Source organism: Corvus brachyrhynchos, unplaced genomic scaffold (assembly GCF_000691975.1).
Source record: "Corvus brachyrhynchos isolate BGI_N302 unplaced genomic scaffold, ASM69197v1 scaffold221, whole genome shotgun sequence".
Taxonomy (NCBI): domain Eukaryota; kingdom Metazoa; phylum Chordata; class Aves; order Passeriformes; family Corvidae; genus Corvus; species Corvus brachyrhynchos.
Genome location: NW_008236622.1, coordinates 3,079,989 through 3,096,770, shown reverse-complemented (window position 1 = coordinate 3,096,770; position 16,782 = coordinate 3,079,989). Strand labels below are relative to the sequence as shown.

Here is a 16,782-nt window from a genome sequence, read left to right as displayed (position 1 = left end):
TCAGAATTAGGCAGCAAGTCTTTTTATGAGGATTACAAATTTGGATGTATATGCTTTGATTCTACAATCATCACATTTAAAATATCAAATTCCTTAGTCAATTGGCATTGCATTTAGATACACTGGGTACTAGAAATGGTTTTTTTCCCCCTAGACATCATCTATGGAAGGAATAAAAACACAAATACTGAAAGTATTCTAAAAAGCCCGAATCAAAAAAAGCTGCAGCAAGAAGATGACAATATTCACTAACAAACACAGGAAACAAGCAATAATAAGAAAACTGAACTCCCAAATAAACCAAACAACCTGTCAACCTATTTAGAAACATTAATTCCGATTTAAAAATCAGCAAAAGTGACACAGCAGTACTCTAAGACTTACAGATCAGATTGCAATACCTAAGCAGTCTGTGAACATTAACTTCTCCTGTAGCAAAATAAACCAGGAAAACACCCAGAGGCTGTGTGTGGACCATAAAGGTAAAGGACACTAAAGGTAATGGTGGGAAAGACAAATGGAGCCTAATCACACAAACAGTGCAACGGCAGCAACAGAGTAACTCCCTCAGATGGTTCAGGGGAAAAACTTGTGGAGAAAGGAGATTTTGAAAATTGAGCCTGTGAATGGAAGAAAAGCAGAGAAAGCCATTTTGGTGTGTAAGGGTCAAGTGATCATCTACTTTGATTAGGCATTTTAAGTGAGACAAAGACAGAAAGTTTCCCCAGCACAATGATTATCTCGTGGTGGTAAAGCTGTGGAAGGAGACTGCAGTATCTGTGTGAGTACAGAAACAGCAACAGCTGACTCTGTGTCTCAAGACACTCTCCTGCAGTTTGAAACAGCAGCCTCAAAGACCCAGGCTGCTGTTACCAGGCAAAGGGACAGGGCAGTGGCTTATCTAGAGCAGTCCAGCATTTTTCAAAATTAAACCCAGTAAACCTAGAATTTCCCAACAGATTTCACAGAAAAATAAATTATCAGGGTTCATTAATAAAAAGGAAGACATTTTGCAAGGAATTTTCTATGTGCTCAAGGTTCAGCACTGGAATCCGAAGTGTTCCATTAATGCAATACTGTTTGTGCTAGAGGCAAGTAACAAATAAACACACACCATAATTACCTTTTTGGAAAGAACAGAAAAATGCAATTTTTCTAAGCAAAAATTTCTAGAACTTGAAATCTGATGCTTTCAAGAAGGTTCTCATTAGAGCAAATGGTGTCTCTCCTTTGTTCTTGAACATATTATAAATCCATCATGCTTCAGTCTAAGAATACTATGAAGACACATTATAAATAGGCCCAGATATGTAGAAATAAATTGCCTTTATTTTTACTATAGCAAATTATTTAACTTAAATAATGGATTAAAAAAATACAAACTGCCTTCACTAGGAAGCTCACAAAGCCCTGTTAAGAGATAGTGGATCTGAATGCCTTTTTGGAGTTTCTTCCCCTCCCACCCATTAATTTCCAGAGTCCAACAGTGAACATGCCAAAAGAAATAAGTAAAGGATACTTTAGACTGAAAGTAAAAGACAGCTTAGATATTGGCTGTATCTATAACAGTTTCCCCAGCTTGTACAGAATATTTGATTCTCTAAGAGTAAGCCATTGTGAACAAGATGTTATATCTCAATAGAGATGTCAACAATTTTTAATTATACCTCAAGGTTAAAAAAAAAAATTAAATCATTAGATCGTAACATTTTATAAAATATACAAAAATGGAGGTAATAATGCATCCATTATCTCAGAAGCAAAATCTGATAAAGAGTGGGATATGGGTGATTGGGATATTCCTAACAGTAATGACCTATGCTTTATAAAGTTATTCAGTTATTTTCTGCACAAATCAATTGCTTGTTTCAGAAATTATTTGAAAATGTTGCACTTAGTCTTTTTCTCTAGCATCATGACACAATAATCACAAAGCAATGAAGCACAAAGTGCAATTATCTCACCAGTGTGCAATAAATAATTCTCAAAGGCCTACAATCAGTCTGTCATGTTCTGCAAAGTTTAGAGAACTAGGAAGATACTGTAGCTCCAGCCATTTTCTGTTTTGACTGTCTCATTTTTTCAGTCTCTTAGGTTTGATGGCATGAGCCAAAAATCATCCTTCCTGCTCTTACATGCATTGGGTTATTGCAGTGGATAACAGCAAATCAGTATTTACTTAGAAAGGTTGATTGAAATGTTTCCTGAATTGCAAATCCTCGAGTTTTCTAGTATAGATAAGGGGTTTATTTTACTGGAACACCATAGCTGTTACGACTGATCATAAATTTTTTTTCAGTCAAAAGTGACTAATCTTGAAGTGCTAAGACAAAACAGGATAGGACAAAATATAATTATTATTGTAAATTGTGCAGAACATTTAAAAGTATGACAACATGCTTAACCTTCTCTGTCATTTTGACTACAACAAAGTCAGGGAACTTTAAGGGTGGGGTATAAATCAGGAAATTCAGCATATTATTCACTATCAAGGAATGAAAAAAAGGGCTTATTTTATTCTCTTATTATTTTTACTGCACCTTTTTTTCCCCTCTGAAAATCTGAAGACCTTCCCATCTTTGCATGTCAGTAATAAACAACTACCAGTGGAGATGTATGAAATACATTGTAAACATTTTAATTCTGAGTATCCCAAGTGTGAATCAACCATATCCAGTGAAATAAGTCATAAGGTATGTATCAAATAGAATTCTCTTACCTTTTGTTGGACTCTGGTTCTGATCTATAAATCCTTTCAAGTCTCCATTTGTGGAAGTCACACCAACCTGAACAAAACATTTTTGAAGTCTTAAAATATGACAAACCTTTCTGTGTTTTCTAATATGCAACTAACAATATTATGAAAGCAACTTTCTGCATTATGAAACACCATAATCCCATGGACAGCAGAGTCTAACAAGAGCATGAGACTCAAGGCAAGATATCCAGGACTTTTACTGTGTATATATGAAGACAAACTCTACTTTTAACTAAGTTGTTACCTAAAATACACCCTGACCCAAGCAGCCCATTCTGGCTATTATGGTGTAAGGCACTGTCCCCTCCAAGTCAAAGGGAGCCGCTGCCACCAATAACACAACAGAAATCTGCCCATGTCCAGTTGCCTCAGTACTAAGCTGCACAGTCTACAGGTCTGAGATGTGACTGTTGATGCATTTTAAATACATTTCCTAGTGTTCAGATATGCTGATTTAATGAGGGTAAGTTACTGGAGACATGAAAAACTTAAATCTTATACAGAATAGTGCAACTCAGACTGTGGCGTGCACACAAAGCAAAGGAAGGTGTAGCTTGTATAAAAAAATACAAGATGACAGCTCCTGGACAAAGAAGGGAAGAGATGGAAAGTCCCTCATGTCCCAGCAGCTAACAGGGAATGGGCACAGCAACAGCAGTAATGGTAAGGCAGTTTGCAGTTTCAGCACTTCGTACTCACACCACCTTTGTTCAACAAAGCATCTTGTTCTGCTTCCAAGCTGTGATAAGCACTGAGGGACTGAGCCCCGTTGGAGCAGCAGGCAATTAAGCTAAATATTGCAAAACCTCTTTTTAAAATATTATAAAATTTGAGTACTTCTGTAAATCACTGAGACAAAGGGTTCCGGTATCCAAGTTAAAAGAAGACAATCATATGATGAAGGATCAAACATTTTGCTTTACTTTACAGATGTATGTAGCAATAATGGAACCTATGCTAGGGCCACTTTAAGAATTTTAATATACTCAACTTAGAGCATCATTTAATTTTAGGCCAATTAAACAGTAGTAACATAACTAAAATAAACTATGCAGGACAAAAGAATTCCAAATGTAAGCATTCAGTCTCTCAATTCTGATTAGAGGCCTTGGATTCAGCAAATAATTTTTGTAGGGGAAAATCCACACACAGCATCATGACAAACTCTTGAAAATACTTCTATTACGGTTTTTTCCCCATCAGGAGACACGTAAGAAGATCAACTGTTTCTGCAGTACTCTGATTGTAAAACACTGCCCAAACGAGCTCAGTTATGTGCTTCTATAAACAAGCCCTTGGAGATGCTCAGTACAGTTCCTCAGTTTATCTCAAGCATTGTCAGTATCAGACTTGATCTTTCCTGCCTTTCCTGGCACACCCAACTAGACTCTCCTACACTCTCAGACGCTTGGGCTGTTGTGGTGTATCCCCAGAGGCTGTGTCGAAAGAGAGGTGTCCCATTTTCCCTTCCATTCCCGGGCTGTCTCCCAGCAGGTGGCAGCGGTGCAGCAGCGATGCAGCGGGGCTGGGGAGCGCCCGAGCGAGAACGCCCGGATTGGAGCAGGGCGAAGGGAGGAAGACATGAAAGCAAACGCAAAACGTCTCCTAGCACGGCTTGGTAGCAGATCCACACAGAAAAGAGCAGCATTCTAGGATCCCTCCTCCCGGGTGCTTGGGCACAAGGAAAGCTCGTGTGGTAAGGGCCCACTGTGGTTCCTTACACTGAAGATGTATTCTCAAGGAGATGTTTAACCGAGAGGTTGGTGAGGTTAGTAATTGCACAGTGTAAAGCACTGCAAGGCCATTCCAGCACCCAGCCAAGGGGAGGGAAGAGGCAGCACTGCTGGATCACACCACAACACACAAACAACAGTGTCAGCTTCTCCCCAGGACCCCTGCCTGCCTCTGCAGCAACTAGAACAACACAAATGGGAGAAATTTTAAATTCAGAGAAAGAACAGGGGTCCACAGGGATGAAGATCAAGTTAGTTTACAGGCCTCAACTCATTCCAAGAGAATGGATAAGAATTACAAAGAACATCTTCCAAGACAGCACTGAAATTTGTTCACAGTTAAACATTCAGCTCTAGATTTACAACTGTACATTTCCCTATTGAGTCAGATCAGTGTTTTACTCAAACACTAAAGACAATGTACATATGCAGTGACAGAATGAAAATTCTAACTTTTACGTTTAACTCTTGAAAGATTTAGAAGGAAATGCAACAAAGTACTTGAGGGGTTTTTTTTTGTGTGTATGTCATACTTCAGTGATCCAAATGACACAAAATTGCAAAATTTCAGTTTGCACAGAAATACATTCTTTTCATTACAATGGTCCTAGCAGCACATTTATAAAGAGTAGCACTTTTCTCAATTTTATAATCTTTGTATCTAAGTTTAGAAGAGCTTGACAACCAACTTGAATTTCATGAGAACTTAAGTGAGAAATGTGGCAGATCTAAAGGAATTTGTTTCCCTTGCAGAAGAATGATCCCAACTAAGCCCTCAGAAGCAGCAATGTGTGATGCAACATTACGATACTGCAGCACAACAAGACCTTTGTAGGATTCCATCTCAGTCCTCAAGAGATCCCAGGCCATGTTGTTATCTGAGACAGACCACCCACTGCTTTTGGGAATCTTGTACCGTAACAACTGCTAAACTGAAACCAGCAAACAATCCTATGCTTAACTGGTATCATTTGTTACTTTTTGTTCTGCTCGTGTGATATTTCTGCTTTTTAACACTGGCCCAGAGTGTCTGGATTACTCAGCATGGCAGGAGCTGGACTGCTGCGTCTGTCCATCTGCAGCACAAGGAATCCAGCCATGACAGAAGATGAAGAAAGGATTTGGCAGGCCTTTGCATACTCCTAACTATCTTTGAGGTTTGTTTGCCTTTCCTATTAGGTGACTAAGCTTCCAAACAGGGTGAGGGGAAAGAAGAAAAAGAGTCACAATCAGAGTCTTGGATGGGGCCAACTGCCATGAGCAGCTCTTGTAGCTTGCCAGCCTTCTCTACTGCTCGGCTGGGCAAATCTCTGTGACCAACCTCAGCAGTTAAACTTTCTTCCATGCTGACATGTGAAAGGAGAACTATTGCAGCCATTTAACTGCCCTGACCTATGGCAAGACAGCCACCCTTTGAGAAGCAGTGACAAATAACTTCACAATCAAAACTAACAGTCTCATTCAAAAAATCTGCTTAAGTCATGTTAATCATTTGTTTGAGTACTGAAACTAAAAATTTGTTTGGGTAAACTAAACTAAAAATAAGTTTACGATGAGAATTTGCTCATTTTTTTCTCCATTTGTTAGTACTGTTTTGGTGTCTTCTTACCTGAAGGACAGATGGGAAAGGAGATACAAAACAGGCAAGAAAAACACATTTTATCATATAAGCAAAGAATGAAATAACCCAACTCGACAGGGTGATTTGAATTACATCTGGGTACAATGTATATGGTAAGCACATGAACATCTCTTTCCCAAGAGAATATGTAACTTTTATTCAACATTTTATTATTCATAGCTTCTTTGGTTGGATTAGTTTTCTAAAGAAGGTCAAATTACCCATAAACAATATTCCACAAGCAGATACCAGAAAGGGTCCTGCATTTAAAGAAAATGAGCAGTGAGCCCAGCCTGGATAATTTTCCTACCACACACTCAAAAAGTCAGGAAGGAAAAACAGCGATGGGGAACGTTATTCCTCTTGCATACACATTCAATCTACATCCTGGCACGTGCTTGGAGCACAAGCTTCCTTGGGCAGAAGGTTGTTCAACACAGCTTCTTGCAAGATGAAAAGCCTTTTCAGCCATAGCTGCACGTGCCTGTGATGCAGCAGGAGCACAGACGTGCCCAGCTGAGGGGCAGTGATTTCAGAACGCAGACATGGCAGCTTCCTGCTGTGCACATTTGACAGAAGATATGTGCCCTTCAAGAGTTTCCTGGAAGATGCCCAAATTCCAGTAGTTTAAAGTTTTCTTTACTTGATCCTTCAACATATAGGAAAAAAGATGGAAATACTCTCACAAGAAAAGCTGTCTCCCTCAACTCACTCTGCAGATCACTAAACCATTTCTGACACTGTAAAACACTACCTTACATTGAAACAGGTTTTGACCTGCAGAAACCCCCAGATATATACAGAAACTAAACCCTGCAACTCTGCAAATTCAGAAGCATTATGGCCTTCTAACAGCATCAGGAAACACCAGGGCTGACACTATTGCCCTGAGTGTGCAATTCTGCGTAACCAAGGTTGGGAAAACCCAAAGAAGTGCTACCAATAAGGACAGAAAGCATATGACCCCCACATGAACAGGTAAACATGAAAACTGAGTCCTACATTCATCTGCACCACAGTAGCTGATTTTTATTACAATAAACCCGTACTTATTAGGTATCTGACTAGGTTTGCATGAGTTTGATATGCAAAATTTCAAAGCACGCATACCAATAAAATATTTCTTCTCTAAAGTAACCACAGCATTGAAGTAAACAACAAAATCATATTTCTATATTCAGCACAAGAGTAGGTTACCCAGACTGAATCTCACAACTGTCCTCAGAGATCTTCAAAACCCAAAGCCCTGATGGAGCTCTGAACAAAGCACCAAGCAACTGGGTTCCAGTGTCAGAGCTTTGCACAAAGCACCAGAGTAGATGGCCTCCTGAAATCCCTTCCAACCCATGCCACTCTATGACTATTACACAACACTTCAGGGATTTTACTGGGATTGGTATTTATCCTTTGACTGCATCGAACAAAAGGTCAAAGCCACAAATGACCTGGATTTGTGCAGCTGTCCCGCGTACATCAGTAGAATTGCTTATTTGTACTAGAGTTGAATATGACCTATGAAATAATAAGCAAAGGGCTTTGAATATACACATCAATTTATTTTGTGTCTTGGTAAGCTTGAATCAAAAAGTGAGATATAAGACACCTCGAAGCCTGGAACTACACACCAAATGAAGCTATTAATAAAGCAAACAGAAATTTCCAACACTCGAGAATTAATTTAACCAAACTATGTCCTTGGCAGCAATCTAACCCAGTATGCACAAAACCTTTTGCAGCTACTGAACAGAGCACCATCCTAGGCTACCTGCACTTTTACTGTGGGGCACTCCTTTGGTGGTGTTGGTTCCTAAACCTGCTCAGATTTAACTAGACTGCAGGATGCCCTGTCAAAGGCAGTCAAAAGGCAAATTGCCCAGGGCCCAAAGTCATACTCAATTCACTGATCACCAGGCTTAATCAGAACTGTTCTCTATACAAACTGTCTACCTCAGGAAGCACAGCTAATTAGGCAAAAAATTAAGGTCAGGATGTTAAGACATTTCATAAGCTTCCTCAGAACACAGGATAGAGGAGTCAAATACAGAGCCCCGAGACACCTCTAACAGGATGGTTAATGAGCAAACAAAGAAGAAGGCCTTCAGTCTTCTAGATACCAGGAGTGTACCAACATTAGCAAAGTAATATGCAGTCTTTCTATTCTTTCTTGAGATTTGAGACTCAGACTCAGTAGAAGGATTTTACACAGGTGCAAAGGTGAGAAGGTTAAACAAGATGAGCAGCTTTCAGCTAAGTTTGGAGCAATGTGAGAGGAATCACAGACTCACAGAATATCTCAAGTTGGAAGGGACCTGGAAGGATCAATACGAAAACAGCATAAAGCATTGCCTCAGTTATCGACCTGACCCACAACTGAGTAAACTCCACATGTTTAAAAAGCTTCTAATCAGTCTAAGTTTATCAAAATATTACAAAAGATGATGAGGTATACATTTGTGGTATACAAAAATCACACAAGATTTTTTAATTTGAAGGTCTTTGTGTTTGATTTCTTGTATTTGTCCATAAAATTCTGGAAGTCAGAAGTGACAGGCAGAATGCCAATATGAAAAGTAACACATGTTGAAGAGTTATACTTACATTTTTTGCCGTCATGTCAGGCAGTATTGCTTTATACTTCATAAAGCCATAAGATATCCCTTTTCATCTTCACAGAATCTTTAAAATGAACATCCTGTAAGAAAGTTAATGAAATATCTTATTTGAAAGCCAAGCTTTTGATAAAATAATTACCACAATATTCATGTTTTGCAGATACTAAAAATATACATTGCTTGGAACAGGCAGAGATGAAATCCTATATATAAAGGCCCAACTTACATCAAGGCCTAGCTACATTATTGTGCTAGTAAACCATGTTATATCATTACTAAAGTTTTGTAATTAAAACCATGCAATCTTTTGCATCTAATGCAGATTGGCTTTAAAAATTGAAGTGAATTACTTCTCTCCACTGTCTCTTTAGCCACCAACAACAGAGAAAGCTTTTAATGAACCGTATACATACAGAAAACATTCAGAATTTTTAGGAAACGCACAAGAAAAAAACAATTCAGCTCTACCTCATCTTTTAAATATTTTCATGCTTTTAAATTAAACTTGTGTAGTTAGAATTATAATATTAGAATTCCAGGAAAAGACAAAAATTTTGGTATACGAAAAAATACTTTAAAGTGACTTATTTTTTAAATGAAAGCTTCCACAAGTCTAACAGAAAACAGAAGAAAAGTTACAAATCAACACAGTCAGTACAAACCATTTTAAAGATAGAATTTACTTGACAAAATGTTTAAGTACTGTGAAAGTACTTTCTAAGTACTACTAGCAGTTAAAAAATGGACTACAAAAGACATTTGAATTGCATTTGGATGAATAAGAGAGAGAGAACTGCTCACACTTTCAAGTGTGGAAATAAATTCAGTAAAATTAGGAAAACACATCAGCTACTTATCAAATAAGACTCATGACCATTTACAGCAGAACTCACCAGCTACAAAAGCAGGGTGCAATTCATGACATTTCCTCTGTATTTTAACCTATGTGAAGTTTGAGAATGGCCAATGTCTTCATGTCTTCAGGAAAGTGCCAGGGATTGTTTCAGTAGTGTGTGTAACTAATGAGGAACTCTACCATCACATCCCATCACTGCTTTAGTAGTTCTGGACAACCCAGGGGAATTTTAAATTCTAGGCTGTTTCTATACATTTCTTGGTTTATTCTGATATCATATCAATTAAACTGTTAGAGGAAAACCATTTTATTCAACTTAGAGGTGTCCTCCACTTCCTGTTGACTGAGTTGTACTTATCTTCCTTAGTGCCTCCCTTTATTGCCATATTAAGCCATAATTAAGCAGTTACTCCAGCATGTGAACACCACACAATTCTACTAAGACATTCTCCTGTGAAAACTTGTACATTTTAGTTTCACCACAAAACATCCAAGAAAATACTAAGAATTTTTCTCTGGCTTCAGAGAAGATACTACTAAGAGGTATCTATTCCCATCCTGGGGAAAGGGGCTACTGGATCTGGTAGTAACATTGAAACCTGAAGTCATAACAGCTACAGAGGTCATGGCAAAGAGCAAATACTGAATCCTTGCAATGCATCTGAAAATTATGATCTTTGTGCCTGTTCTTTTTCCACATTTCTCACCCTTCCAGATGAACTCTCCAAATACATCATCTGGAGCTCTGGCCAAAATTGATATTGTAGTCTGACCTCCCTCTCTTTCTTTAAGAGGCTTTACAAGTAATTTACTGAAATAAAATGTAGTTAAGAACACATTTGCTAAGCAGTTTTAACTCATTTACACATAAGCAAACTAGGTTCATCTTTGACAAGTTATTTGCTGTCAAGCTTAGTGATCCAGAAGGTATTGTCCATAAACTATTACAGTCTTTTGCCACAATGTTCTTCAGCCAGTATGAACAGTTGGTATTCTTCCAGCTTTATGAACACATTTTGTCAAGCCCGAGAAGCCAGACTTTGTGACCCCACCATCTGCCATGACCTCTTGTCAGGTTCAGACAAAAGAACTGACACAGATGGCCTCAAAATGGAGATTCTCTTCATCCCCAATTGCTGCATGTGCTTGCACCACACAAATTGAAAAAGATAAAACTCAACCTTTTTTGTTCTTTAGCTGGTTTCTACTGAAATGAAGCTGCATAAAGACAGGTTCAGAGCCCAGAGCACATGAGACACGAAGACTGCTGTATTTGAACTACCTTTGTCCCTTCACAAGCTAAGCCTTGGTTTATAACCCACTCCCATAATTTTGCCTTTTGGTCACATATTATACAGTACAAGGAGCCAACCAAACTGTCTCACTTTGTAAACTCTGAGTTGCAGCTTCTTCTAGAACATATTTCCTAATCACTTATGCCACTGACATTAAAAAGACAGTTTGAGCATTAAATTTACAAAAGCCCAGGTAATCAAGCTCTAGCTACAGCAAAACAGTCCAGGAGTTTTATTTGTACCTATTCTCGCTACAAGTTAAAAGCCAGATCTATTCTAAAGTTTTGGTGATACTGAAGCTGAATTCCAGTGCAACAAACAGTGCAAAACAGGAAACAGTTACCTGCAGAATAACATTACATTCCTTCTTATGTTCATTTTCTATCTATTGTCCAAAGTTTTTTTTTTAAATCACCCCTCTAAGACAACATAAAAGTCTGTTCTCTGCTTTACCAAACTTATCCTGGTTTTTCTTCTAAAATTTTTTTAGTACTTAAAATCACACCTTCACATAGATCAACACCATGCAAAGATCCTCCTCAGTGCCAGAGGCCAGTTCCCAACAGAAAGTGTCATTTATTTAAGTATTACATCAGTACTAAACATCTACAAATGAAGACAACTAGTGGAACAATTACCTAAATTGTTATGATGCAAAGTCTTTATGGAACGCATGGAAAAAAAAAAAAAAGATATTTTAGTATACTAGAATGATTTTCATCATCACTAAGGAGTGCTTTTTTTTCATTTACTTGGTAAACAGTATTGCAAAGTGAAAATTATTCCAGGTAACTGGGTCAGCTAAGAGGAAAGTGTGATCAGTTTCAAGACATAGAAACCTGTATAACACCAGCCTTTTCACAAGAAAGTAATTTATACTCTTCATACCCCTCTCCATAGTACTAAATTTCAAGCTATGGTATTACAAGACTGATTTCAGAAGACAGCAGTAACAAAAAAGACTCCTTATTAATCTGTACAGGCTCAGTTTTAAACCACTAATTTATGCACAGCATCTACATGCTTAGACCACCTGTTACACATATGCTCCTTCAGTGTGTCTCAGTTTTCAGACCAGTAAAATTTCAAAATTATGAAGTACTTATCAGAAATCCACCTGTTCCCAGGAAGTGTTTCTCCATCTTGTTCCTAAAACCATTTCAATGTCTAACTCCTTTTAGAATAAACTGAGATTTAAAAAAAAAATTTTAGTGAAAATACCTGTATGTACTAGTCAGAATAATTTCCCGGTATCCCACAAAACAGAAATACAACTTTCTTATCAAATTTCTGACATTTAAATTACAGATTTTGCATCCCTCTGAGCAGATTCCATTGATTTGTCAACTTTTTTCCTGAGTCTTCTTCAGATGATTTAGTCCTAGTTTTATCCTTTATGTACGTAGACAAGAAATTAACTTAGCCTGTACACTCCAGAGACAGGAATACGATATAACATCCAGCTTGTCACTCAATGAAGCTCTTCAAAAAAGCCAACCAAGGTGTTTATTCAACAAGTCACACACAGAGGATGGAAAATACATCACCACCTTCAGCTATCACACAGTAATTTTTATTTTGAAAATAACGTTAGAAAGTAGCTCTAAGGAAGCATTTGAAAGGAACTCCCACCATGATGTGTATGATGAAGGTCTCGCAGGTATAACAACTTATTTTTCCAGCTTTCACTGTGAGCAATTGTATGCCTTCAAAAAAGTCCTAGTAGATAACAGACAAGGTGATTAGAGAGACTGAACAAAGGAAATCTAAGTGACTTGATCACTGAATGATATTATGAGTTTTTAACAAAATAAAATAATTTGAGAAGAGTAGTCAGTTTAAAACTGTCATTGTTTAATCACCTTTACTTGACTTAAAAGGCTGCAGCCTATGAAACCAAAGCACAGAAGTTCTCCCAACTGTATGACACAAAAAGGAAACGAGGATGACTGCTTTGAACTGAGATGCAAACGAAAGATAAAACCACGTGAACCTAATTTGAAAGTGAAGATCTCATCTGGTAGTTATGATTGAGCAAAATGCCAGTGTATCATCAGAAAAAATTAACTGACACCTCCTGGCAACAGCAGTTACTATGACTGAAGTTTACACAGTACAAAAAACCAGGAAAAACAGATGAGGCCTTTGTGCAAGTTCAATGAGTATAAACTGTAGCACTTCATCTCCGTAAGGGAGAATCACCAACCTGTGTGGTTTGCTAAAAGCATGTCAGGAAAAATGTCCCCTTAAGGACTTCATGTAGCAAATACTGAGGCAACAAGTGGCTTGGATCCCATTCAGTACTCTCGGACTCAATCCCAAATGCTACATCCCCATTACTCCCACTGTTTGCTGTATTTACTCTCACTGTTGTACTTATTATATGACTATCAGTGTACATATTATATGACTATACCTGTTGTACATATATATATATGTACATATGTACATATATAGCAAAAGCACTATTGATGGAGGCTACTGAATATCCTGAATCCCAGGGATGAAGACAGGTCTGAATGAGAAGAACACATGACAAGGGCAGAAAATCCAAAGCTGGATCCAAACTCTCTCCTAGCTGAAAGTCCTCAAAATCTCCATTCACTTAACTGCACTGCTGACCCTCAAGTTCTGCTGCTTGTCCAGTCCTGACAGTGCTGAGACCCCAGTTCCAGCAACCTGGAACTGGATACTCCTTCCCTCAAGGGACTCAGTTTCTTAGGCATGTTCTTAGACACGCTCAATGCCAGTATCAGCACTAAACTACACGTCTAAGAATAGGAGCAGCACTCATGGCTTATTTCAAAATCAGTGAGGTGAAGTATGTCTCTTATTGTCCAAATAAGGAGAACTTTACATTAAATGTGGAATAATTCCCAAGCACTTGAACCTTTGCAGGCTCTTTTAATTCCCCAAACCAGCTTACTGTCATTCAAGATAAAGTATGTAGGGCCTGACATCAGAACAGCGGGTAACATTCATGCAGCACTTACAGCGTGATCAAAATGTCTTTTTGAGTTTTATAGACAACTTTCATCACTACCAAGATTAATTTAGAATTAACAGAAATTTAGCTGCAGGTTTTTTCAAGCAGACAATCTATTCTATAAGCTCATTTTTTGTTCTCTCACTAGGCTCCTGGCCCATAGCTGACTACTATACAGGGCACAACCTTGGGAGTCTGCTGCCGCCGTGGAAAGAGGCAGGCACAACTTCCTTTCAGAGGAAACAGCACACTGTATTTTCACAAACACATTTTTGCCTTAAGAAATTTCATTTTCACAATGGATTGACATTTGAAAAAAATATAGTGATCTATGTGATGACTGCAAAATACCTTGGTAAGATGGTTTCTGTGCATTGCCAATAATACACTGGCTCCTCTTTCAATTAAGCTCAACTGAAAAAAGCATCTTTTTGACCACTGAGACTTCACACCAGCTTCTTGCTACCACCAGCTCATACACTGCATGGCACATCAGAGAATGCTCTAGATATTAATCTGGTTTTGTAAGTTTTAATTTTGATATTTTATAATTTCCAGAATTATCACTGCATTGACAATATACGGAAAAGTTTAACTACACTGCTGAGATATACTTTTGTCTACACCTCACAGCTGGAAGGATCTCAACATCCAATGAACTGAAAATAATTTTACATTTGCATTTAATTAAAGATCACCAAGTTATAGTGTGACAAAAAACTTGATGATGAAGACTTGGTAGATATTTCTTCAATTTTCCTTATAGTTTGCTAGAAGCTTTGCTCTACTTTAAAGCCATTATTTAACTCTACTCTTGCATGGATTGAAGATTATGACAGTATTCACCAAAGGCTAATGGTTACAAAAAAATTCATACTTCTTTAATTATAATTTGGTACAAAGGCAAAAAGGGATTTTTTTGGTGATTCACAAGCTCACAAATACTGATTACAGCACACAAAATTACCTGAAGGGCACAATTCCATGAAATATATTGCACTGCTCTGAGATCCCACCCCTGCCAAGACTGCTAAAAGGGATCTTCCACTTTTATCCACTTCTTCCACTCCTTCCCCATGCTGCATGCTCTCAACAGCTCCCATTCCTACCTCATCCCCCCAGCGAGCCAGTTCAGTTCTAATACCGTCAGAATTCCAACAGTGGGGCTGAAAGGGGGTAGAAGAAAGTTTTCCATATGCTGCAACCCACTTGCAGCTCCAGGGGACACCCAGGCCTGTGCACAGGACAGGACTAACCCTCAGATTTGACCCACTGATTGACCAGGTCAGTCTGGTTTCCAGAACCACACCATGATTCCACTTCTGAAAAAAAGCATTTATGATCCCTCAAAATTTACTTATGGATTGAAATGTCACAAGAAGTTGGATATGGTTTGTTTATATGAAGACTACTGCATGCTTTTGAAGAGTTCACTGGGGTGTGTGCATGCTTCAAAACTCCATTAGGAAGAGGATATTTTTGTCTCCAGATCATAGCTTCCTCAATTTCTGATACAGCAAGAAGCAGGATGAATAATTTGCCTTTGACAGAGTGTGGAAGCCTTCTGTTACCAAATCAATACAAAGCTTGAAATTTTATCAGTTGTATATATGAATTTATTGATCTAAAAAAAGTTTGAATGCATTTGCCATTTTAAGTTGAATTTTAAATAAACTGAAGTTTACAATAATTTGATTGCACCTTTAAGAGAACAGAAATATATTTCTCACATTTCTCAAATCTCAAGGTCAAGTTTATAACAAAAGGAAGTTACCTAACTCCTTCCTTCCAAGAAATGGAGAGCCCATGCACACATAGGTTTCTTATGTCACTCTGAGGACATAAGCTTACTTTCACTTGCAGTTTCTAATCTCATCCATAATTACTGGTCATGTTACCACCATAATTCTTGGATGACCATTAGAGTTCACAAGTGATTTATAGTATGTCAATGCATTGCCATTCACAAGCCTTAATGAGCAACTACTGATACATTGGCTTTAAGATTTTAGTTCCCACAAATGTCATTATAATACCTGCTACCAAGCTGAAGAATTCTTCTATACAACTGGAAGTTCACAGCCTTAAAGACAAGTGTGTACCTGTTGCAACCTGCTAATTTCTTACCGACTTTTTCTTTTTTTTTTCCCCCTGAAATTTGCAATAACAAAACAGTAAATTAAAATGGTCCCTTATTCACACAGAACACATTTGCTAACACCACCCATGGGTAAATGGATTATGAATTCCTATCAAATTAGCCTTCCCATACACCCAGCCAGATGTTATAGTCACCTGACAGAGGTTAGTGAGGGACTCAGTTGAAAAGTACTAAAGAGGTTGTAAGCCACAACTGAATCATTTGCTATTCCTACCCAAACCAACACAAATCTGGCAGCAACAGGAACCTGATGAAACAGGAGAAACCTGCCTTGCTAAACAGAGGAGCATGTCCTAGGCTCCACAGGAAAACATAAATTAAGCTGCAAGACCAGAATTACATTCACAAATGGATTTTGGTCTATAGGTGTTAACAAAAATTCTGTGTTTTGGATACAGGCATTCCATTCACTGTTAGGAAAGAATCAAGGAATAGAAGTACAGTCTCAGCTACTATCACTGCTTTCTCTGACCACTGTTTGTGTAAAACCTGGTGGTCAGGGCACATCCCACTGACTGAAATAACACAAAACCACGCAAAACAACGTCACCTTTATAAAGTGGCTTATTTCTACAGGTTATGTTAATTAACAGCAGATTTAGAAGTTTTGTGAAAAACCTGGCTGTAAACCAGGAAGATCCCAGTGCTGTGACAATTCCGGATAATGCCTTCAAATACACCTCTAAAGGAGCCCCTTCTAGAATTCATGCTTAAGTGATCTGGGAAGCTAACAAAAATCAAGTTGTCTTCTCTTTTAGAC

General features: G+C 38.1%; 1 protein-coding gene across 4 annotated transcripts in view; it reads right to left on the bottom strand.

Annotated features, from left to right (window-relative positions):
• Positions 1-8,830, bottom strand: part of TFDP2 (transcription factor Dp-2) — a 45,518-nt gene extending 36,688 nt beyond the window's left edge. For 3 of the 4 annotated variants that reach the window (XM_017726485.1, XM_008644144.2, XM_017726486.1), the window contains exons 1-2: positions 8,711-8,830; positions 2,720-2,786 (exon numbers count right to left, since the gene is read on the bottom strand). In XM_017726485.1, coding sequence (XP_017581974.1) covers positions 2,720-2,786; positions 8,711-8,752 — 109 coding nt within the window. In that variant the 5' untranslated portion in view covers positions 8,753-8,830. The remainder of the gene's footprint in view (positions 1-2,719; positions 2,787-8,710) is intronic. The other variant, XM_008644145.2, reaches the window with a different exon arrangement.
• Positions 8,831-16,782: the final 7,952 nt, after the last annotated feature.